The sequence below is a fragment of the Prunus persica genome, chromosome G7, assembly GCF_000346465.2.
Source record: "Prunus persica cultivar Lovell chromosome G7, Prunus_persica_NCBIv2, whole genome shotgun sequence".
In the NCBI taxonomy this organism is placed as follows: Eukaryota; Viridiplantae; Streptophyta; class Magnoliopsida; order Rosales; family Rosaceae; genus Prunus; species Prunus persica.
Genome location: NC_034015.1, coordinates 19481028 through 19504104, shown reverse-complemented (window position 1 = coordinate 19504104; position 23077 = coordinate 19481028). Strand labels below are relative to the sequence as shown.

Genomic DNA, 23077 nt, shown 5'->3' with positions numbered 1-23077 from the left:
TCTAGTTGTTGTACTCTAAGAAACTTCCTCTAAGCTATGATCACGAAAAACATGCCTCATCCACTGCCAATCTAACTGATAAGATGAATCCTATCAAAAAAATAAACCCAGCGTGTTCTGAAAATAGTGTCCACGTGCTCGATATTGATACCTTCCTTCTCATCACTATATTGTCTATAATGCTGATATGTGTTTCGCAGGAACCTTAAAAGCTCTGCCGGTTGATCAGAATATTGTTTACCCTTACCGGTCTCAAGTATTTTACGCAAAAACGGCTCGAACTTATGTCTGTCTTTGGGCCAACCTCGGAACATATTAAAATTATCATTGTGGTTCAATTCATTCTCCACGGAAAACTTATCATCATAATAAATACCGACAATATGTTTCACCCTTTCACAAGGAGTTAATAAAAAGGGGTGCTTCTTCAATTTCTCAACATATTTTCCATAGCTGAAAAGAAAAACAAAAAAACAAAAACAAGAAAACTCAGAAACAAACAAGTAACAACATATATTCCACAAAAAAAATAAAGTTCAAAAGAACTTACCCATATAATTTTGCAAGATCGTCAAAACATTTAAGAAAACTATCACGCTCAGGCCATTTACTATGTCCCATTGTCAGCAACTTCTTCAGAGTGTCCCTTAAATCTTTGAAATCTTGGATTTTCCTTGAATGTTGATCATGTACTCTAAGGCTCTTCAAACAACCACCGATGTTACATAGTTTCACTTGTTCCCCAACAACAACATAATTACCAGATACCTTCAACGAACCATGGAAGAGCCCACAATCATGAATGTAAGCAATTGCCTCTATTAATTCCCTGTCAAATCATGAAATACATTAGTTAACTAAACCATAAATTTATAGCACTATAACAAAAATACTATTCCGCTCACCGTATAGTACCACGCCAGAAATCAGATAAGCACTTATTTCCAACATTGAAGTTCAACTTGCAAGGATCACTAATTTCTTTGCTTTGTAATTTGGCGAACCATTCAGTGAGTGTGTTATCAAACTTTTCATAACACAAGCTCCACCAACCCTTCACCATCTTTCTTTCAGCCTCACTGCATAATTCATCATTGAATGATTTCTGTTTGCAAAATGTATACATCCATGGGCGGAGAATCCTTTTATCAGTTAGTTTAATATTCAACCTAAAAATTTCTTCGACACTCAATTTAGTTCCAGCCTTGGCATCCATATTCATAAATGTCACAGGCATTCCACCTTGTTTATTTTCCTTGAAGAACAACTCACCTTCATAATGTTGTTTCCCGTTAACATAATCAACATCAAAATTATAAAAGCTAATACGAGAACCCATTACTTTGTATTTTAAATTATTCTTGCGCCATTGAATTTTAATGTAATCAATGTAATCGGTGTCAATGGGATCATGATCAACCTCCATTTCCTGAAAATTTAAGACCAAAAAACATCATGAATAACAAATTTGAAAAGACTAACACTGAGAGATTAAATAAGACCAACAAAAAAGAGAAATTAAAAATCCCACAGTAAACCATACCACATCAACATAAATATGCTAGCAATCAAAGGTTAGCTTATCCGTAGAAAACACTTGAGCTCAAAACGAACAGTATTCTCACAAAACACTTGAGCACAACTCTAACAAAAAACAACGCAATGTTCAAAACAAAATAAAACAAAAACTAGTTTATAAAAAAGAAAACAACCACGCACCACAATGGAAAAAAAAAAAAAAAAACCCTCCATGTTCAAAACAAAACAAAAGAAAACAAAAATTATGTTATAAATGAGACAGCATAAGCTAACCTTTGATTGTCGTTGACAATGAGGCAAAAACGTACGAGATATGTGGAGTGGTCCAATAACACCACCTTTGATTAACGAGAGTGAAGCAAAAGAAGATACTGAGTGAAAGAGATATCCAAGAGGGAGGGAGAGAAGAAGGTAGATTATATAGGAGTTTGAACTAAACCGCTTACTCAATTGGCCCTAAAACCCAATCTCGTAGAAAAGAGTAACAAACTCAATCTCATAAAACTAGTAACAAAACCAAAAATCATAAAAGGGGTATGTTTGTTAGTTTCTTCTTCTATTAAGTTTCCCGTTTCTTCCTTCCCAAAAAAATAAAAATAAAAATAAAAATAGAAAGGTTTTCTGTTTCTTCCTTCAGAAAAAAATATAAAAGAAAATAACTAATAAGTTTCCTATTTCTAGTAGGTTATAGGATTACATTCCTGTTTCTCGCAAGATTAATTAGGTCATTATATAAATACATGCTTTGGAATTCAGACTTTACGGATATTAATGACAGCATCTGCTCTTCTATCTTTATATTTATAGAATTTTCCGCAGAGTTTGAAACTTTCATATCATACAGCCTCTTCTGCCGCGGCAGCCCCAAATCCTAAATTAAATTCCCGCTTTGCCTCAATTTAAGCATTCCAATAGCAAAGGCCCTATCATGGGAGATCGGTGTATATCTCAAATTTCCGTGGCCGCCGCCGAGCTTACCTCGAGTCAAGGCCATGCCTTGACGATGGCTTCACACCAAGATGATCTACTGGGCAAGATATCGGAGATGGAGATATCTGTGGGCAAGATATCGGAGATGGAGAAAACTCTGGGCCAACTGTTGGATTGGTCGAAATCAATAACGCAGGAGCTTCGCTTACGACACCCCGGTCCACCCGTAATGACGGAGCCGCTTCCACCTTCCACGGTGATTGAGTACTGCAATCCCAACCATGAGGCTGATGGTGTTTACCCAAGGTCGGTACTTAATTCTCGTTCTTGTTGTTTTTTGTTTAGTTTCTCGGAGAATTTTGCTTAAGTTTTCTCTCGCTGCTGTATGCATTTTGAATAATTTGCTTGAAATATGTAATAACCAGTTTCTACCAGATAAATTCTCTCTAGGCAGGGCAGGTCTTTGAAAAGATTAACTTGACTAACTTTATACATCTCTTTTCTCTGTTCAGCTTGCCCGAGGATTGGGAGCATGCATCAACGACGGTAAATCAAGGGGAAACTAGATCTGTATATTTATTCGTGTCTTCTTATGAGGACGATGAGCATGCTAATGCAGTCTATGAAGTGAAATTCAAACATGGAGGAGAAGTCACTCATGAATCCCCAGTAGTTAGACATGTTGCCAAGTTTCGCAATGGTTCTTGCCATGATGCTGCACGGATTCTCAACCACTCCAAATTATATTGCATTGGACATGATGGTGGATTTATTGTTGACACGGAGAGTTGGTCAAAATGTTCATCTATTCCTCCTATCCCAGCCTCTAAATCACTAGAAAATATTGTGTGTGCATATGGCAAGGTTTATTATCTCGCATCTCCATCAACCTTCTTATCACCAGTTACGGGGCCCTCCTTTGGGAGATATGATCATGATCAGAAGATTTGGAAGCAAATGACTCCTTTTCCATTTTATGATGATTATGACCCCCGTATGCAAGTAACTGGTTATGCCGTTTGTTATGGTGCTATTTTGTTTTCATTGTCTGGCTTGAGGAGGGGGAAATTCGGTGTCGTTGCTTTTCATGTGGGTAGAAAGGATTGGAATCGAGTGAAAGTTGACACTTCTGCTTATTGTGCTCCTCCTTTCCAAGGGAGGGCCGTGGTTGTAAACGAGACTATCTATGCCTTATATGGGGAGTCAAAGATTATAGCATTCTCCTTTACTATGGACAAAGATGATAATAATGGTATTCATTATTCCCTAAGACAACTTTTTATATTGCAAGGCCTTGAGTTCGAGTGTCCGGTGCTGCCATGGTTTAACGACAGGTCACAGTATTTGGTTCATTTGGGGAACCATGACTTTTTCCATGTCCAGACTGGATAGTGCGATGGATATCTCAAGGTTCAATATCTTAGTATCACCACGTTTCAAATTGTTGTTGGAGAAGGAGGAAGACATATGATCAAGACCATATATTCAACCCTTCATTCTGTGGATATCAAAGGCTCTGAATGGTTTGATCTTGTTTTCTGCTTCACACCGTAAGTTTCCTTCACGTTTCTTGTGTTTTTATCGATAACATTTAATTTGTAGGTTGGAATTCTGGTGCATTTTGTGTATAACAAAGTTTCTCATTCTTATGACTCAGTGAGTGCGAGGTTGATGAACCCTTTGGATTAGAATGAATCAGCCAAAACAAGAAGAAATAACTGCCATGAAAGCTGGAAATAGAAGACCTGCAGCATGAAGAAACCAATGATGCGTGAATCGAATATTAAGAATTGTGAAATATGAAAATTCAAAACCCTTGGATAGCCACCACCTAGAATAAAAAATCTCCTTATAACTTGGTTTAGATCATTTTAATTTGTCTTTGTTGACTTCCGCTTATTTTAATTATATATTTATGATAATTTTGTCTTGATTCTTCCGAAAGTAAGATGGAAACTGTGGTACTGTGTTAATCTTTTATGGATTGGTTTTCCTCAAGCTGTGAACTGGTTCTACTTTTGCTTTTTTGAGTTTTATCTTTATCCTTTATGGCTTGCTCTTGTTTGCTGGATTGGTTTTCCTCAAGCTGTGAACTTAATTTGGTTTTTTTTTTCCTAGTCCTATTTCTATGCTTTTCTATGTTCACTCTTGTGGACGACCAATACTGGATCCTATGTTATCTGATGTTTGGATTATTCAGTTTCTAACAAGAACTGCGGGTCATTTTGATCGGATTGGTTTGTTTGCTGGACACCAAAATGGTTCTGGGAATCTATTTGGGACTAAAGATGGAAACTGAAATAGAAGCCATCACGTTTCAAATTGCTCTGAGGAAATCCTTTGTTATCTGATGAGGTCCACCTTGTTTGGATTTTATCAGTTTTCTGGAACCCTTCTGAGGAGAGCCCCATACATCTTCAGCTTTCACTCCCACAAAGCCCAAATATTTAACATCTCTCTCATAATCTCCAATTCAATCTTCAGGTTCACAAGCTCATCCCTTTAAGCAATCGCTCTGTTCAAATGTGTCTTTTTGATTTTCTTAGCCATATTAGTGATTATGCCACTTCCCATTTACCATTCTTTGAGCCCGGAAGAGGTGGCTCAAATCCCAGATAATTTTTTTTTTTTGACTCTGCTAAAAAGCGGCAGCAAGCGACATATAGATCCAGTTTTGGCTGCTTCCAGTGTAATCGTTAGTCTGCTGCAACATCTTGTTTCACGTAAAGCCGACCCTTTGGATTGACAGGTTCACTAAAGACCTTTGTTTTGTCACATATAGCAACTAGTATCTCACTCACATTATTATACTCACTCATGTTAAAGTGAATTAAATGTAAATGTACCACGTGGTATACTACCATAGTATTCTATAATTTCTCTTTCATATGCTTGTTAGACCCCATTTGCAAGGAATAGCGCCCTCGTTACTCCGTATCCATTCAATTTCGTGAAAGCTAGCGTATATGTCTTGCAGGTTGTTACAGTTGGAAAGTTCCAAGGAGGTGGTGCATTCAATGTTATTCCAGATTACAATTGGTGGCACGTCCAGAGCATTTTCAAAGGAAAGCTTTATCCAACTTAAACAAAGAACATGAAGACAAATATCGTATGCTGATTGTCCATTTCTTTTACAACGTCTTATAAAAAAAGTTAATTCTATAAGAATTGGAGTTGCAGGTTATAACAAGGCAAGCCAGTGTACAAAGGTGTAGTGCAACCGTCGTGTTCAATGGAAACGATAAGCCCTATACCCCACCGTGGCTGTTAACGACAAAGATGTGCATTGACACTTCCGAAATGTTGAAGGACATTTGCTCGGGCATCACTACATAGTGGAGAGCCAACCGACGATGGGTTCATAAGACTTCTCATTTTACAAAAGAGTAATTATTCCAGGATACTTTTTTCTTCTTGGTATGAAGAATGAGAGACTCGAGGAAAGTTTGAATCGGGGCATTCACCGTTGTTTAGAATAAATGAAGGCGTTCTTCCGTATGGAGCAGCATTGCATGCATCATTGGCCACAAGGTGCCTCCTGGAAAATCAACCCAAATCTACTTGGCCAAAAGGGAACTCTCATGATGAGGTATAAAGCGCTAGGATGAAGTGAGGGTTCTACCCAAATCTCCCATATGTAAATCTGACTTTGCACAAAGAAAGTCAGATATCCATTAAGTGTTCTTTCTTTTTTATATATTAATGGTAGAGGATTTCTATGCTTTTCTATGTTCACTCTTGTGGACGACCAATACTGGATCCTATGTTATCTGATGTTTGGATTATTCAGTTTCTAACAAGAACTGCGGGTCATTTTGATCGGATTGGTTTGTTTGCTGGACACCAAAATGGTTCTGGGAATCTATTTGGGACTAAAGATGGAAACTGAAATAGAAGCCATCACGTTTCAAATTGCTCTGAGAAAATCCTTTTTTATCTGATGAGGTCCACCTTGTTTGGATTTTATCAGTTTTCTGGAACCCTTCTGAGGAGAGACCCATACATCTTCAGCTTTCACTCCCACAAAGCCCAAATATTTAACATCTCTCTCATAATCTCCAATTCAATCTTCAGGTTCACAAGCTCATCCCTTTAAGCAATGGCTCTGCTCAAATGGGTCTTTTTGATTTTCTTAGCCATATTAGTGATTATGCCACTTCCCAATTACCATTCTTTGAGCCCGGAAGAGGTGGCTCAAATCCCAGATAAATTTTTTTGACTGTGCTCAAAAGCCGCAGCAAGCGATATATAGATCCAGTTTTGGCTGCTTCCAGTGTAATCCCTAGTCTGCTGCGACATCTTGTTTCACGTAAAGCCGACCCCTTGGATTGACAGGTTCACTAAAGACCTTTGTTTTATCACACATAGCAACTAGTATCTCATTCACCTTATACTCACTCACGTGAATTAAATGTTAACATCTTGTTTACATGTACAAGAGGTACCACGTGGCCATACTATCATAGTATTCTATAATTTCTCTTTAATATGCTTGTTAGACCCCCTTTGCAAGGAATAGTGCCCCCGTTACTCCGTATCCATTCATTTTCATGAAAGCTAGCGAATATATCTTGCAGGTTGTTACAGTTGGAAAGTTCCAAGGAGGTGGTGCATTCAATGTTATTCCATATTACAATTGGTGGCACGTCCAGAGCATTTTCAAAGGAAAGCTTTATCCAACTTAAACAAAGAACATGAAGACAAATATCGTATGCTGATTGTCCATTTCTTTTACAATGTCTTATCACAAAATGTTAATTCTATAAGAATTGGAGTTGCAGGTTATAACAAGGCAAGCCAGTGTACAAAGGTGCAGTGCAACCGTCATGTTCAATGGAAACGATAAGCCCTATACCCAACCATGGCTGTTAACGACAAAGATCTGCATTAACACTTCCGAAATGTTGCAGGACATTTGCTCGGGCATCACTACATAGTGGAGAGCCAACCGATGATGGGTTCAGAAGACTTCTCATTTTATCAAGAAGTAATTATTCCAGGATACTTTTTCCTTCTTGGTATGAAGAATGAGACTTGAGGAAAGTTTGAATCGGGGCATTCACCGTTGTTTAGAATAAAATGAAGATGTTCTTCCGTATGGAGCAGCATTGCATGCATCATTGGCCAAAAGGTACCTCCTGGAAAATCAACCCAAATCTACTTGGCCAAAAGGGAACTCTCATGATGAGTTATGAAGCGCTAGGATGAAGTGAGGGTTCTACCCATGTAAACCACTTGCAGCCTGTGAGCTGCATGTGAATTTGATGGTAGAATCCCCCATATGTAAATATGACTTTGCACAAACAAAGTCAGCTATCCCATTAAGTGTTCTTTCTTTTTTCTTATATTAATGGTAGAGGATTTGAATTCGGGAACACGAGAAAAAATACCATTAGACTAGAGCTAGCCTTTGACGATTGAGAAGAGAAGTACCATTAGACTACCATCATATTGGTGATGTACAAATTTATTATAGACAATGAAATTATTATGATACTAATGTTAAATTAAGCAGACGATGTCCTACAGAATGCTACAGAATGAAATTATGAATATTGTTATTAAAAAAAAACGACAGGTCGTTTCCTTTGGAATCATGTCACGTGTGTAAAATTCCCTTCGATTGATGACGTTCTGCCATTAGCGCCTATCATCTACGAGTCTTGGAGCTCTAAAACGGTTGGTTTCTCATCCCTCGTATGATGAGGTCACCGTCTTTGGATTGTTTTGTTGGTACCCTTCTGAGAGCAGAGTCACCTGCATCTTTAGCTTTCACTCCTACCTAACCCAAAATTTTAACCCACTCTCTCAAATTCTCCAATTCAGTCATCAGATTCACAAGCTCAGTTCTTGCAATCAATGGCTCTCTGCAAATGGGTCTCTTTGATTTTCATAGTTGTGGTGATCATGCCACTTCTCATTTCTTCAGACCATTCTTTGAGCCCGGAAGAGGTGGCTCAAATCCCAGTTAAGTTCCTCGACCATGCTAAAAGGCAGGAGCTTTTTGATTTTATGGTGGGTGTTCGAAGGAAAATACATGAAAACCCAGAACTCGGTTTTGAGGAATTTGAGACTAGTAAGCTTATCAGAGCTGAGCTTGACCAGATGGGCATCCCTTACAAATACCCATTGGCTGAAACTGGTATTGTTGGCTTTATTGGGACTGGTGGACCGCCTTTTGTTGCAATTCGAGCGGATATGGATGCTCTAGCTATGCAGGTTTAGTAGAATTTTGGAGCTTTATAGATTTAGTTTTTGTCAATGTTTGAGTAGGATTATATTCATGTTGGACCTTTAGTGCTGGACTTGAGAGAGTTGGAAATTAATCATTAATATTGACTGTTATTTTGAACTAAAGCTAAAGACAAATTGATGACAAGTATTGGGTTTTCTTTTGGTACAGGAGAGTGTGGAGTGGGAGCACAAGAGTAAAGTTCCAGGGAAGATGCATGCATGTGGACATGATGCTCATGTTGCCATGCTTCTTGGTGCTGCAAAGATACTTCAAGAGCATCACCACGAATTACAGGTTTCCTTGTCCTTCTATTTCTAGAATATCCATTTTGTCGTGAAGTTGGATTTTGGTTGATGTGAACCAATTGTGTTCTTTTTACTGGTTAATTTTATGGGTTGAAGTAGTTACATAACCTTGAACATCGTGCTGGCATGGACTTTTGACAATTTCATAAAGCAATTATACATTAAAAATTGTCATTTCAGATGGGGATACATGGTTCCTGATTCATCTCTGCTGTTACACAAAACATCAGGGAATTAAAAAAATACAAAATCATTATACATATGTGTCCCATGTTTGACAATCCCCATATAGAAGCATGCAGGTAAGCTGATTGAGATTATCAATCCTCATATGTGTTGAATTTCTTGGCTGGATGTTATGTGGTTGCACACATTAGCAGTTTGACTTAGCTTCCCAGAAGTTTACTTATAAAAGAAGAGCTTAGACCCCTAAATAGTAATTGTCATCAAGTTAAAGATGTGACTACCAAAAGTGTATCAGTAAATAGATGACATAATAAGGAGGGAGGAAACATGGTGATGTGAATTGACTTTTGGAGTGCCCACTGGAAGTTGGAATTGCATTATGATGTAGCCAGCTACCAGGGTCGAGCATAGTACTTAGTCTATAGATTGCTAAGTGTGTGTATTTCTTAGTAGGGTTATTGGCATATTAAGTACACTTAGCATCAATGACACATTCACCGTAAGTTATTTTCTCACTTGCATTTTTGTTAACTTCCCTATGTCATTGTAGCGCAAGCGTTGTATTCTTCAGTGGATTGTCAATTTTATGAAAATGTACTTTGAATGTAGCATAAGAAGTTGCTTGCTCACTAATGTTTCTACATAAAGAGCTCTATCTTTCCTTTATTGGGATATTTGATTATAGAGCTGCATTATTAGATATTCCATTGTTTTCTGTCAGCTGAATAGTGGTCTCATGTAATACATCTCTTATCTCCAAAAGAAAGTTTTCTTAGTTATTTGTTATGTTTCTTATAGGGAACAGTTGTTCTTGTTTTCCAACCAGCTGAGGAAGGAGGTGGAGGAGCAAAGAAAATGTTAGATGAAGGGGCATTGGAGCATGTTGGTGCCATCTTTGGGTTGCACGTCGCTGCTGATTACCCCATTGGTTCAGTGGTCACCAGGTGTGGCCCTTTTTTTGCTGCGAGTGGTTTTTTTGAGGCAGTAATAAGTGGGAAGGGGGGTCATGCTGCCATTCCACAGCACACAATAGACCCAATCTTGGCTGCTTCCAATGTCATTGTTAGTCTGCAACATCTTGTTTCACGTGAAGCTGACCCCTTGGAATCACAGGTTCTCTTTCTGTCTCTCCCTCTCCCTCTCATCTGCTTGTGTCATTTTATATCTCTCAAGTAACCCATCAAATCAAAATAGCCCAAGCAGTGCAACTGTGTGGAAGTAAAAACTTGTATTGTTCTTGCAGCAGCCGTATGGAATGGAACTTCCAATTATATGTCGTATCAGTATCTTTTTTATAAATGATTTATTTTAGTTCCATAATCCATTTTAGTTCCTGTTATTCCTGTACCTTGGTTCTTCTTTACTTTTGAACCTTGATCTTCTTGACCCCTTTGTTTTGCACTACGCATATTTTATTGTTCCGTTGCAATAAAATCCTCTCTGTCCCATAAAATTTGAAGTGAAAATTCTACCCAGATCATTTTTGCTTTCAAATATAGAAAGTAATTAAATGTTTTCTTTTCCCTATGCTGTCACTCACTCATGGGTAAATGTTAACCTCTTACTTCATGTGCTTGTTAGACCCCTTTGCAAGGAATAGTGCCGTGATTACTTCATATCCATTTAGTTATATGAAAGTATATCTTGCAGGTTGTTACCGTTGGAAAATTCCAAGGTGGTGGTGCATTCAATGTTATTCCAGATTCTGTTACAATTGGTGGCACGTTCAGGGCATTTTCAAAGGAAAGCTTTATCCAACTTAAACAAAGAATTGAAGAGGTATTCCTCCCTTTACTTTCGGCATCCTGACTGAGTGCTGAAGTAAAAAATACCCTTTGCTGTCTTTATTGATTTCGTTTACAATGTCACATTGTAAATGTTAATTCTTTATCTGAATTGCAGGTTATCACTAGGCAAGCCAGTGTACAGAGGTGTAATGCAACAGTCCTATTCAATGAAAGGGATAAGCCCTTTTACCCTGTGGCTGTTAATGACAAAAATCTCCACGAACACTTCCGAAATGTTGCAGGTGATTTGTTGGGCCCTCAGAACATATTGGAAAGGCAACCCATGATGGGTGCAGAAGACTTCTCATTTTATCAAGAAGCAATTCCGGGATACTTCTTCTTTGTTGGTATGAAGAATGAGTCTCAAGGAAAGTTTGAATCAGGGCATTCACCGTTCTTTAGAGTAAATGAAGACGTTCTTCCATATGGAGCAGCATTGCATGCATCATTGGCCACAAGATACCTCCTGGAAAATCAACCCAAATCTACTTTGCCGAAAGGGAGCTTTCATGATGAATTGTGAAGCTCTAGGATTGATAGTTAAGGGCTCTACTCATGTAAACCACATTATGAACTGCTTGCAGATTTGATGCTAGTATCATCGCCATGTAAAGCTGACCTTTTATCAATAATTCAGCCAACCTGTTCATGATGTGATAAACCTGTTGTGTTCATAGTGAGTGGAAATTTTGTTCTTCTTTCAAACTAACAACTTAAACCCATTTTCATTGAAGAATATCAAAATATCCTTATTTAAATAGTAATGGTTCCTAATTAGTAATGTTCCTCCTCACTGTTCTTCACAAATTATGGCCAATGTAGTTCTATTATACATGGATTTTATGTTAATGTATAGACCCCACCGATCCCTTCAACAAAGCAGAGTATAAGTCATTAGCTAATATTTAATTGCAATGCCAATAATTGTCTCATTTAAATCGAAAACCTACCTTCACAATACTGATAATAAAGATGCTGCACATGTGACAATGTGGCATGTTGCTCATTATGAACCTAAAACTTTAAGTAGGGTATACCCTCAATTGGATAAATTATACAATGGTGCTGGTGCTGAAGAATGAAGATGACATTATGTTAATGCTTTCCCTTATTTGAGGTTACCACCTTTCATACAATTTCCAAAGAATTAGTTCGGGCTAATGGAGTCTACTCGATGGAAAATGGCCTTGACTTGCAGATTAGAGGTCTTAGGTTTGAAGCTCCATGGCATTTTGGCTGAAATCTTGGTTGTGTGTGAGAAAAAAACCCCTCTCCCATCCCAAGAGTTTTTTTTTCGTTGTTGATAAAAGAGCGATAGTATTTTATTGACTATCACATTATATCAATCAATCGAAAGCTCTTTTGAACTGTTTTCTAAAATGAGGCTCATGGCCCCAGGGAAGTAAGATTCTGCGAAAAGAAAAAAGGAAACAAAATCAACGAAGTTTCCAAAATAAGAGTACTGCTAAACCAAGTCTATTGCAATTGCAATTAACCAAAAACTCCTTTCCGTGTTAATTAAAGATCCCCCCCAATCAGTGCAGCAGATTAAAGAAGGCGATCAGTTTGGTTGATTCATTCTGTGATTCTGTAAATGTAAAAAGGTAAAATCCACAGCCAAAATCACCATAAACTTGCAGTATTCGTTTGCCTGCAGCTTGCATAAAAAGCTTCAATTGGTTAAGAGGGGTAAAACTAAAACTCATCTTCTTGAGAGAGAAAAGAGAAGCAGTCTTTGAGATCAAAATGGAGAGTTTAGAGTTGAAGTTTGACAGCACATGTGGTTGTTGGGTGTTGGAGCCCATTGAAGGCTTCAAACCAAGACCCTCAAATCCAACCTCTACCAACAGGCCCTCCACTGATACTTTGCCATCATCAATACCTTCACCAACTAGCAATTCTGCACCACCATTGCAACCACTTCCAAGAAGTGGCTTGTCTTCTCCCACTTACTTCAATCTCCGTGATTTACAAAAGCCTAGTCAAGGAAGGTTTCGCAAGATTGTGATTCGGTTTTGGAAATGTATCAAGCCAAGAATTCAATCAAGTCCTGCAAAAAAAGCGAAACAAGGAACGAAGCCTGGTGGTGCCTCAACCAAGACAAGAAGCAGTGTGCAGTCACCACAGGCACATCATGCTGAGTATTATTCTACAATGAGCCCCGATGAGCGCGATGAAAATCTAAAGGCGATCATCATCTACTGCAGGAAGTCTAATTCTACAGACTCTACAGAAGTGGTAAGAAAATTTCAACTTCATGTCTCTTGTTAACGGTGCTTCTCTCAATTGACAGATGGAAAAACATGAGATATATTGACATGATATGATTTGTATTACTTTGCAGATGGCAGAAAACTGATGTTATATAAGCAGGAGGCAGATTGGATTCTTTTTATTCTAGAGTCTACATTGTCTGATTCAAGGTTTCTTTTGTCATACAAATATATTATGAGTTATGGATTCTACTTTTGCCTGTGACGAGACTTTAGGCTTTAAATGGATGCTACATATCAAGAAGCAGAGCAATTTCATGTATGTTTCATTAAAATGAAAGTTAACCCCATTAATTTGTCAATTGTCACTCCACAAGAAAGCGAAACCATAACATCTGCTAAAATTTCTATGATATTTTTCTAAAATATTACTAAGCTGTCATGGCATTGTTTTTCTTGTTATCACTGAAGACCATGGAACCAAATTCAACGTGATACAGGTTTTTTACTATCAGTTGCCTACTGGTATTTATTTGGAATGCCATTTGAAGCCCAAAACGAGACCTGTTTTCGCAGGCACCATATGCCATTCCTTTGCCTTGAATTTAAAAATGGATTTGAACCTCCAAACCCTAAATCCAAGTCTCAACCTTTCTCAAGCCTCAAATCTTAACCCCAAGCCAAGACTACTATGGGGCACTTATGACTCGATTAGGCTTGGATACTCACATAACTCAACCTAGGGTCTTCTTTTCCAATCTTTACCTTATGTTTGGTTTGCTGAGAAAGCTGTGGGGAAAGTAAAATTGAAAATAGAATCTTTATCTATTTAAAAAGTATAGCCGCGCGGCTATACTGTTATATTCGAATATTTTAATAGTATAGCCGCGCGGCTTTACTGTTAAAATATATTATTATTTAAAACGTATAGCCACGCGGCCATACTTTTAAAATAACCATTGCTAATTAAAAGGATGTACCGGACCCACTTAATCGACGGTGCAGGAGACAGTATATTCTTCGGCTGAGAAACAAATTTTCCCTGTTTTCCCATCCTCTTTCTCGAAGGCCAAACAGAGAGAACGAAGGAAAAAACTCAACTAGAAAAATTGTTGGCGATGAAGAAGCTAGCGAGACAATTGAGGAAGTCACAGGACGATGACTTCTCTCTCCCTACTTGGGACGACCCTACTCTCAACGATTCTCGTCCCCTAGACATTCAAGGTTTATCTGAGTTCTATCTACGATTGGCTGCCGATAAATGCCATCAAAATGAAAATTTTGAATTTTTATTCAATTTTTGATTAAATGGGTTGTCTTGTTTGCAGAACAAGAAGAGTTGGTGCGTTCATTCGAGAAGAGTCAAGCTCAGCAGAGTCGTTTCTGGAGGGTATATTTTAGTCCTCTCCACCAAGTAAACAATTTTAGTTGATTTTCTTTACCTTGCAACCATGAACTAATTGCTTGCTGATTCTTCTTTTGCTAGCTTTTGTTTGCATCACTTCTCTTTTGCTTCTCTGCGTTTCTGTTATACTCGATCTTCCAGCAGGTTTTGTCTCCATGGGAATTGGTATGTTTACTCTCTCTCTCTCTCTCTCTCTCTCTCTCTCTCTCTCTCTCTCTCTCTCTCTTAAAGCCAGATCAAGCATTTTGCTTTTTTCTTAGTTCTCATTGAATTACCATTTTCCAGTGTTATCAGCACTAGATGCGTGGCAATGGGAATTTCTATCAATTACATTTCATTAATGCTTTGAAATACATTGGGTTCAACTTTGGGATGGGTATTTAATAATATTTATTTTAACAATGAGACCTAATACAAGTAGTGAATATGTGGTATCGTCAATTAACAAGTGTAAGGATTTCCGTTCTGATATTAAGTTGGAAAATTTCACTAGGTAGATCTTGTTACTGTGGAAAAGTTTAGAAATAAGCCGTGGGTTGAGTGCATTTTTGTTGTTTATGGAACTTTGGAAATTTGAGTCATGTAGTATTTTCTTGTCAATCTGTTCTCTTCATTTGTTGTCACTCTCTAATATTGATGATGAGACGAAGGTCAGATGGGCAACTTGTTTATTATATGTTGAATTTTGTGGCTATGTTTTTCTGAAAGATATGTTTACTAACTGAACTGTCATATTTTGTTCTTAATCACAGCGGTATCATGCTTACTTCATGGAGGAGGTGCACTCATGGATGATTATATCAGCAGGTGTTTTTCCAATACTTTTCATTAGTTGATAGTAGAGTCAAATGCACTCATGAGATAACCAACTTATGATAATATATTTCCAACCGTTCGTTCCTTCAAATTTCTTCCTGTGGTAGCTTCACTGGTCTGATTTGAAACTCTATTCTGTACATGATATGTACTCTTTGGACTAGTTTCATATAGGAACAGGCGGTAGCAGCATACTTTTCTACTTGATGTATATTCTTTGGGTTTTAAACCCAATCCGTAATTTTTCACTGTTGAGGGAAGTACACTTAGCATGATGTTTCAGTGTTTAAATGGCTGTCTTGTCACAATATTTTGAGATGAGATTATTAACTAATAAAAACTTAACAGATTGGCTAGCTGTTTTAGCATGTTCATCAGCCATCATAGGATTACTTCATGATTCAAAGCATCACCGGCGATGGATTTGGTACTCGCTATTTACTGGCATTATACTCACAGTTTTTTGGTTGTATTACATGTTGAGGTATGTTTACTTCTCAAACACACACATTCTAATGTGAGTTAATTATCTTTTGATTTCTCTAACCAATATACTTAAGGCACCAACTAGTTCTAAACATATATGATACTTGTGCAGATTGCCAAGGTTCCGCTGGGATGTAATCTGGCTTCCATTTGGACCTCTAAGGTATGATCAAATGTGATTTATGTTCGTAGGTTGACCATGCAACTTTTAAATTTAATCACGAAAGCATATGTATACATTGGAATTGCAGTGGAGCAGGACTCACTCTGTATGTCGATCATCTACTAATTGAGTCATCAGAAGAAATAAGAAAACTTCGAGGCTACATGTATGCTTACAAAGCTAGCTGAATCTCGTGTTTGTTTATCTTTGACATTGATCCGAGATAGATAGCACAGGGACTAGACTAAAAGTGTGACTCTGGTACGAGGCAGCTCATAATCCTTGTTAAACTCTAAGGTAATTCACTTTAATCATATTTTGTAAAACTAATTTTGAATAATTAGTGGGGTCTGAGAGTTTATGAATTATGTTTTAGAGGCCTCCTAAATTCTGCCCTCTAAAGTTCCCTCTTTCACGATTGGATCACCTTTATCAATTTTTGTTCACACTGCATCAAAACGTTCACATGCTAATGGAGTTTCAAAATGTTTTGGGGTTCTATTCACCTAGTGTTCTGGTACTCTATGTGCTCATTCATGTAGCCTCTTGTCCTCATGTATCCTAGTGCTTTGTGTGAATGGAGATAAGTCAATGAGTTTCTAATGACCTGTTTCTTCTCTGTTTACTGATGTATCTGAAATTCATACCTCATAATGTTGGAATAATTTCTGTCGTTTAATGTGGTGTTGGTAGATTTTATTTAGTCACAAGCTATGGCTTCAAATTCTGTTCTTTGATTTTATTTTGGCTGTCGACAGAGTAGTTTGCAATAAATTTTTATGTAGTTTAATAGGTTCCATGCTCTTTCTTTGAAACTGAATCTTAGTTTTTGACCTGGTCTACTTTCTTGGAATCTGGTTGCATGCTTATGTGGGTTTGAAATTTTATTGTTTTTTGGTTGTGATGGAATGCTAACCTGAAAATGTATTCTAACTGGCTTTGACGGGAGATATTTGGTAATACTTGGGTCATGCCTTTCTCCTTTTGTTGTTGATGGGGATTTGCCTAATGTCTTGTGAGTGTTTATAAACTTTGCTTCTGACTGCTAGGGCTACTTATAGGAAGGGAAATTTTTTTATTTTTGTTTTGTAAAGGGGCGAATTTTGAGTTTTAGGGTTGTTTTTATTAATATGCTTAATGGAGCTTTGGCTTTGCAGGCTTTCTGTATTGGGGATTTGCAAGCTTCATGTCAGAGGCTTCATATCTGCACAAAGAGTATCATAAAAGACCAAAAGAAAAATAAGTTGAGCGAATTTTATTTATACTTTATGTAATATTTATAAACAGACCTTTTGAGGAACGGTATTGTTTTCCTAACAAGAGATGTTATTAAAACCATGTTAGTCGCGGAGGGCTGGACGAAATGTTTTTCACAACTTTTAGCGCTGGTTTTCTGTACTGCTGCCTTTGTTGCTTTTTGAAACGTTCTAAACAAATATGGATACTTTTGTAGATTGCATGTGGAACTCTAAGGTATGTTAAAATGTGACATTCATGTCCACAAGTTGTTTATGCAACTTCTAGGTTTATTCATGAACACATAGGTATGCTATCATGTGTATTGTGTTTGAGAAAAACTGAGACAAAAGGCACACTTGTTCATGTGAGATTAGGATTTCCTTATTCTTAATGGGTTTTGTTTTAATTTTTCTTATTATTTATAAATATGAGAAGGCCACACTTGTTTTACATTCTTACGAAACCATTGGCAAAGCACACACACTTTGTGGCAGCGAATGCGTTAGATTCTTTAAAGATATCAGAGCCTTTTTTTTCCCCTTGCGTATACTAAAGCAGAGCAATTTTGAAAACCAACAAAAACAACCAAACTGAAAAGGTTAAAAAGTGTTACAGTTTATAATTTTGAGTTCTAGATTTCGCTTGTGACCACCCAAAAAAAAAAGAGTTCTAGATTTTGTTTATTCGTTTTATTGAAAGTTTATATATGTATTTTATTTTCACACCTCATATCAATAATCAGTTAGTTTCACTCACTGCTCAGAGTCTGAGATCCTCACACCCATCTAGCTTTCCTTGGGCAGCAAGAAAAGAAATCCTGTTACGTCCAAACCCTTATTCTTAATTATTTTATTGTAGGGTTTCCTGTTTGATTTAGGATAGTCCAGTGAGTATATAATCATCCCATCGTTTATTTTCCTTCTTCTGCGGGTAAGTTTTCATCACCCACCAACCTAAACATTCAATTACAATAAGCTCCAATCCCTCAAGTTTCAATCTTCAATGGAGAGGCACAGCAATCTAAAGACATGGATATCAGATAATTTAATGGCCTTGCTCGGATATTCTAACATCGTAGTTGTTCAGTTCATTATTCGGCTAACTAAGGAAGCAACATCACCGGCTGGTGTGGTGGACAAGCTTCTTGATTTTGGGTTTTCCTCATGGAGTGAAATCAGCGCTTTTTCTCAAGAAATCTTTGCAAGAGTGCACCGTGAAGCATCAGAGAGGGAAATTGCTAGTTTGGTGAGGAAGCTGCAGAGACCATATGATCACTTGGATGCAGATACTGATGATTATTATGAGTCCATGAAATCGTATTAAAAAAAGAGACGGTACATGAAGAGGGTGTCGAGTGAAGAAGATGAAGATGATGATGAAGAAATGGAAGAAGAGAGACGGGTTAAAAGACGAACTTGGTCAGATGAATGCCAAGATAGTTCAGACTCGGAAGAAGAAAGATTGCGTGATCAAAGGGAGAGGGAGCAATTGGAGAGAAATATAAGGGAAAGGGAAAGGGATGGAGCAGCAGCTACAAGAAAGCTAACAAAGGAAAGGTTAAAACAAGGGGAGGCAGAAGAGAGTACAGATGAGTTTGATGATGTTCTGCAAGTCCAACCCGTGCATCCATTTGAGTATAGGACGAAATCAACCCTGGAGAAGCTGCAGGAGGAGAGAAAAACATTACCAGTCTACTCATATCGTGATGAGTTACCCCAAGCAGTTGAAAAACATCAGTTCTTGTTATTGTTGGTGAAACTGGATCAGGAAAAACTACACAAATACCCCAATATCTACATGAGGCTGGATACACAAAGCGGGGCAAGATTGGGTGCACGCAGCCACGGCGAGTTGCTGCCATGAGTGTTGCTGCTAGGGTTTCTCAAGAAATGGGCGTCAAACTTGGACATGAGGTTGGTTATTCAATTCGTTTTGAGGATTGCACCTCTGAAAAAACTGTTTTGAAATATATGACTGATGGAATGTTGTTGCCTGAATTTCTGGGTGAACCAGATTAAGCAAGCTATAGTGTACTGATGGTGGATGAGGCTCATGAGAGAACTCTCTCAACATATATTTTGTTTGGATTAGTAAAGGATATTGCACGATTTAGATCCAACTTTAAACTGCTAATCTCAAGTGCAACTCTTGATGCTAAGAAATTCAGTGAATATTTTGATTTTGCCCCAATTTTCCATTTTCCAGGAAGGCGGTATCCTGTCGATGTAATCTATACAAAAGAACCACAAGCTGATTATTTGGATGCAGCCATTGTTACTGCACTTCAAATCCATATGATAGAAGCACCTGAAGATATGCTGGTATTCCTCACTGGTCAAGAAGAAATTGAAATGGCAGCAGAAGTATTGAGCCCACGCCTTTAGGGGCTAGGAAGGTTGTTCTAGCCACAAACATTGCAGAGACCTCATTGACCATAGATGGGATCAAATATGTCATTGACCCTGGATTTTGCAAGACAAAATCTTATAATCCAAGGACTGGGATGGAATCATTGCAGGTGACTCCCATCTCCAAGGCATCAGCAAGGCAAAGGGCAGGTCGATCTGGCCGAACAAGCCCCTGGTAAATGCTTCAGGTTATACACTGCTTACAACCATCAACATGATTTGGATGATAACACAATACCTAAAATACAACGGACGAACCTTGCAAATGTTGTTCTAATGCTGAAGATCCTCAGTATTCATGACTTGTTACATTTTGATTTCATGGATCCTCCACCTATTGAAGCTTTAATAAAGGCCCTGGAATTGTTGTTTGCACTAGCTGCATTAAACAAATATGGAGAGCTGCTGTTGGTAATTCAATTTTTCACCGTCCAAAGGAAAAACAAGTCCACGCTGACAATACGCAACTGAATTTTCAAACTGGGAACGTGGGAGATCACATTGCCTTACTTAATATTTACAACACATGGAAATAGGTAAATTACTCAACACAATGGTGCTACGAAAACTTTGTACAGGTTAGGAGCAAGAAAAGAGCAAGAGACATCCGGGATCAACTTGAGCGGCTCCTGGAGAGGGTTGAGATTGAAATAACCCCAAATCCTGCTGATTTAGTGTCGATAAAGAAGGCCATTGCCTCAGGTTTCTTCCCTCATGTGGCAAGGTTGCTTAAAAATGCATGTTACAGAAGAATCAAACATCCACAGACTGCCTACTTACACCCCAGCTCAGGGCTAGCACAAGTGTCTCCGAAATGCGTTTTATACCACGAAATTGTGCTCACAGCAAAAGAATATATGAGGAATGCAACGGAGATAGAGCCGAAGTGGTTGGCAGAAATAGCTCCACATTATTACCAGCTAAGGATTCTGAGTCAAAGAAGATGCCTTGCTGCCAAACCACTTCAACTGAATACTGTATTTAGAAGAAAATTGTGTATTCTAATGTTTAGGTTTACAATGTGTAGATTCGGATGTATGATAATGCTCACGAAATCCTTTCTGTTTATTTTTGCTTAAAAACCAACTTCTAGAAATTTAATGTTTTCTTGAATGTATGATAATGTTCACGAAATCCTTTCTGTTTATTTTTGCTTAAAAACGAACTTCTAGAAATATAATGTTTTCTTTCATGTGTCATATGCAACATCATGCACTCCGATTTAACCTTCTTCCTTGAAAGTTTAACAAATGGGCAGCTCGGCCATCAAACTCACTTTTAGATATCAGTACGATTTCCTCCAGAGGGAAAAGAAATTGAGAGAGAGAGAGAGAGAGAGATTAAAAGGTAACCAGAAAACCAAATCACTTTAACCAAAAAGTACATTACTGATGCTGAATATTTAGCCAAACAAAAATACACCAAACTACTGAAACAAGTCTTTAATCTCTCAAGGTTTTTGCCAAAAAGCTTATAAAACTCTTTTTCTGCCTATTGAATAGATTACTTAGAACACACATTAACGGATCAATCATCCTCTTCAATGACCTTGGTGCCCAACCCACTCAGTCCTTCAGCTGGGATCTCTGCAACGGTAACAAGTGAGTAAAGCTCTTCCTTGGCATCTTCATCATCATTCCTCTTGCGAGCAATGCGAACCCTAATCCTTCTTGGGACGCTCCTGATTCCTCTGCTCCAGATCTGCTTGTTCAGCTTCACATCCACCCTAACATCATTTGTCCCCATTGCCTTCTGAGCGAACTTCCTGATCTCCTTTATGGCATTAGGAGCCTTCTTCTTGAATGTGCTGTTATGTAGAATGACAGTGCATAAGAGAGTTACTTGCGTGCTTTTCCAAAGCTATTACAGAATTCAATTGATATTGTAGTTCAAGTATTTACATGTTGTGCAAGTATTACAAACTTTACAACAAACACGGACACTGCAAAAATTTCACAACAACGTTTGTAGGTGCAAAGGCAGCAGTAAATTGAAGGTATTATGTGGAAAGCTATATCTGGTTCAATTACCATGTACAAGGTAACAAACAAAGCAACATTCAAGGAAATAAAAACTTATGTGAAACTTCCTGTCTCCCCAGACCTTTAAATGCCATCCACATCTGAGACAGTGATCCTCCTATGACCTCAATAGTCATCCACCTCTGCAACAACTTATACTAACTCCATAGAACAGCCCTACAATCCATACGAAAGCGCACCCCAGCCACCCTCTAGTAGTCTCACCATAAAAAAGGCACCCTAATCCATACACCCACCAAAACCTGACCATCTCCACCTGAAAACTCTAATTTTAATAATACCCAATCTATAATCACATTGAACAATAACAGCCATCGCCCATTTCCCTGATCCCAATCAAAGTGCCTGCAAGATGTTGCGACCTTGCAAGAAGAACCAGCCCGCCAATTTTGTTAACTAAGATCCGCATTATACCTTTTCTCTGTTCCTGATTTCTCTTTTGACACAATTAAATCTTTCTAGTCAAATAACTTGACAGATATACGTTGGCCATTAAAGCTAAACAAATAAATCCCGCTTGGGTGTAAGTTGAAATTACTCGCTACTGATTTCATAGAAGCAAAGGCGCTCTCTGACAATCCAGAAACCCATAACCATATATGAAGCTCAATTCTAAATAAAACTCAGAACAGACCAATATGAGGCTAGCCAAACAATATGATGAGCAAAACAAGCAGCCACAATCAAACGTTTATAATAAAAATAGCTACATAATATATTACCAGCCATGGAGGCGCTTGTGGAGATTGATGGTGTACTCTCTGGTCACCACCTCCTCCTTCCTTCCCTTTGTCTTCTCAACCATTTTCACACTCTCCTTCTACAACTGTACCTGCACTGAAATCCCCTCACTTAAGAATCTCCACAACTTAAATATCCAATCTTTAAAAGAAATGGCCCTGGCTTTCAACAATAGGGAACCTAAAAACAAAGGCATAGATCCAATTAGAAAGATTTTTTTTTCTTTTGTTTACGTCGATTTCTCGGAGACCAAACAGAGAGTGAACAACTTAAGCTTTAGAATTACTACTCCATACGAGGGAAAATGTGCGAGAGATAGTGAGAGAGAGAGAGAGAGAGAAAGAGAGACTAACCTTAGGGCTTGAAGTGAGGCAGAAAGAGAGAGAGACGAAAGAGAGAGGCGCTGGGAGATCAATTAAAAAAGGAGCGCAAAACCCTAGCTTCCACACCGTTATAAGGCTCTATCAGAGTTAGACGACATGTCGCTTGTTAATGCGTTTTGTTGTCATGAACGTCGTGTCCTCTTACATATTTCTCACGGATGACACTTCACTTGCATTTCCTTCTACAATTAACCAATTA

The 23077-nt window shown here is 38.1% G+C and overlaps 4 protein-coding genes and 1 pseudogene across 6 annotated transcripts; 4 read left to right on the top strand and 1 right to left on the bottom strand.

Annotated features, from left to right (window-relative positions):
• LOC109950226 lies at positions 1725-6377 on the top strand. 2 transcript variants are annotated; one of them, XM_020568368.1, is made up of 4 exons: positions 1725-2775; positions 2982-4019; positions 4127-5218; positions 5447-6377. In XM_020568368.1, exons 1-2 carry the CDS (start codon positions 2468-2470, stop codon positions 3859-3861), a joined length of 1188 nt encoding a protein of 395 aa, XP_020423957.1. In that variant the 5' UTR covers positions 1725-2467; the 3' UTR covers positions 3862-4019; positions 4127-5218; positions 5447-6377. The 2 variants fall into 2 exon arrangements, with proteins under 2 accessions (XP_020423957.1, XP_020423956.1); XM_020568367.1 differs by having other exon boundaries at positions 4127-6377.
• Positions 8104-11687, top strand: LOC18769657 (IAA-amino acid hydrolase ILR1-like 4). The gene is made up of 5 exons (XM_007201990.2): positions 8104-8688; positions 8873-8998; positions 9994-10308; positions 10846-10974; positions 11098-11687. The coding sequence occupies exons 1-5, from the start codon at positions 8329-8331 to the stop codon at positions 11503-11505; spliced, it is 1338 nt and encodes a 445-aa protein (XP_007202052.1). The 5' UTR covers positions 8104-8328; the 3' UTR covers positions 11506-11687.
• LOC18769800 lies at positions 14191-17580 on the top strand. The gene is made up of 8 exons (XM_007202547.2): positions 14191-14419; positions 14524-14585; positions 14682-14765; positions 15353-15407; positions 15765-15900; positions 16015-16065; positions 16154-16362; positions 17223-17580. The coding sequence occupies exons 1-7, from the start codon at positions 14314-14316 to the stop codon at positions 16251-16253; spliced, it is 594 nt and encodes a 197-aa protein (XP_007202609.1). The 5' UTR covers positions 14191-14313; the 3' UTR covers positions 16254-16362; positions 17223-17580.
• LOC109950417 lies at positions 18307-20805 on the top strand (annotated as a pseudogene).
• Positions 21053-22952, bottom strand: LOC18771674 (60S ribosomal protein L31). 2 transcript variants are annotated; one of them, XM_007202702.2, is made up of 3 exons: positions 22849-22952; positions 22477-22586; positions 21053-21519 (listed from the first exon to the last, which is right to left on the bottom strand). In XM_007202702.2, exons 2-3 carry the CDS (start codon positions 22557-22559, stop codon positions 21240-21242), a joined length of 363 nt encoding a protein of 120 aa, XP_007202764.1. In that variant the 5' UTR covers positions 22560-22586; positions 22849-22952; the 3' UTR covers positions 21053-21239. The 2 variants fall into 2 exon arrangements, with proteins under 2 accessions (XP_007202764.1, XP_007202765.1); XM_007202703.2 differs by having other exon boundaries at positions 22477-22591; positions 22849-22945.

Coding starts and splice junctions, on each gene's coding strand:
- LOC109950226 (XM_020568368.1), top strand. CDS start 2,468: ATGGGAGATCGGTGTATATCTCAAATTTCCGTGGCCGCCGCCGAGCTT. Junction 2,776..2,981: donor GCTGATGGTGTTTACCCAAG/GTCGGTACTTAA, acceptor TTCTCTGTTCAG/CTTGCCCGAGGATTGGGAGC.
- LOC18769657 (XM_007201990.2), top strand. CDS start 8,329: ATGGCTCTCTGCAAATGGGTCTCTTTGATTTTCATAGTTGTGGTGATC. Junction 8,689..8,872: donor TGGATGCTCTAGCTATGCAG/GTTTAGTAGAAT, acceptor CTTTTGGTACAG/GAGAGTGTGGAGTGGGAGCA. Junction 8,999..9,993: donor AGCATCACCACGAATTACAG/GTTTCCTTGTCC, acceptor TGTTTCTTATAG/GGAACAGTTGTTCTTGTTTT.
- LOC18771674 (XM_007202702.2), bottom strand. CDS start 22,559: ATGGTTGAGAAGACAAAGGGAAGGAAGGAGGAGGTGGTGACCAGAGAG. Junction 21,520..22,476: donor CACAAGCGCCTCCATGGCTG/GTAATATATTAT, acceptor TCTACATAACAG/CACATTCAAGAAGAAGGCTC.
- LOC18769800 (XM_007202547.2), top strand. CDS start 14,314: ATGAAGAAGCTAGCGAGACAATTGAGGAAGTCACAGGACGATGACTTC. Junction 14,420..14,523: donor TCGTCCCCTAGACATTCAAG/GTTTATCTGAGT, acceptor TCTTGTTTGCAG/AACAAGAAGAGTTGGTGCGT. Junction 15,901..16,014: donor TGGTTGTATTACATGTTGAG/GTATGTTTACTT, acceptor ATACTTGTGCAG/ATTGCCAAGGTTCCGCTGGG.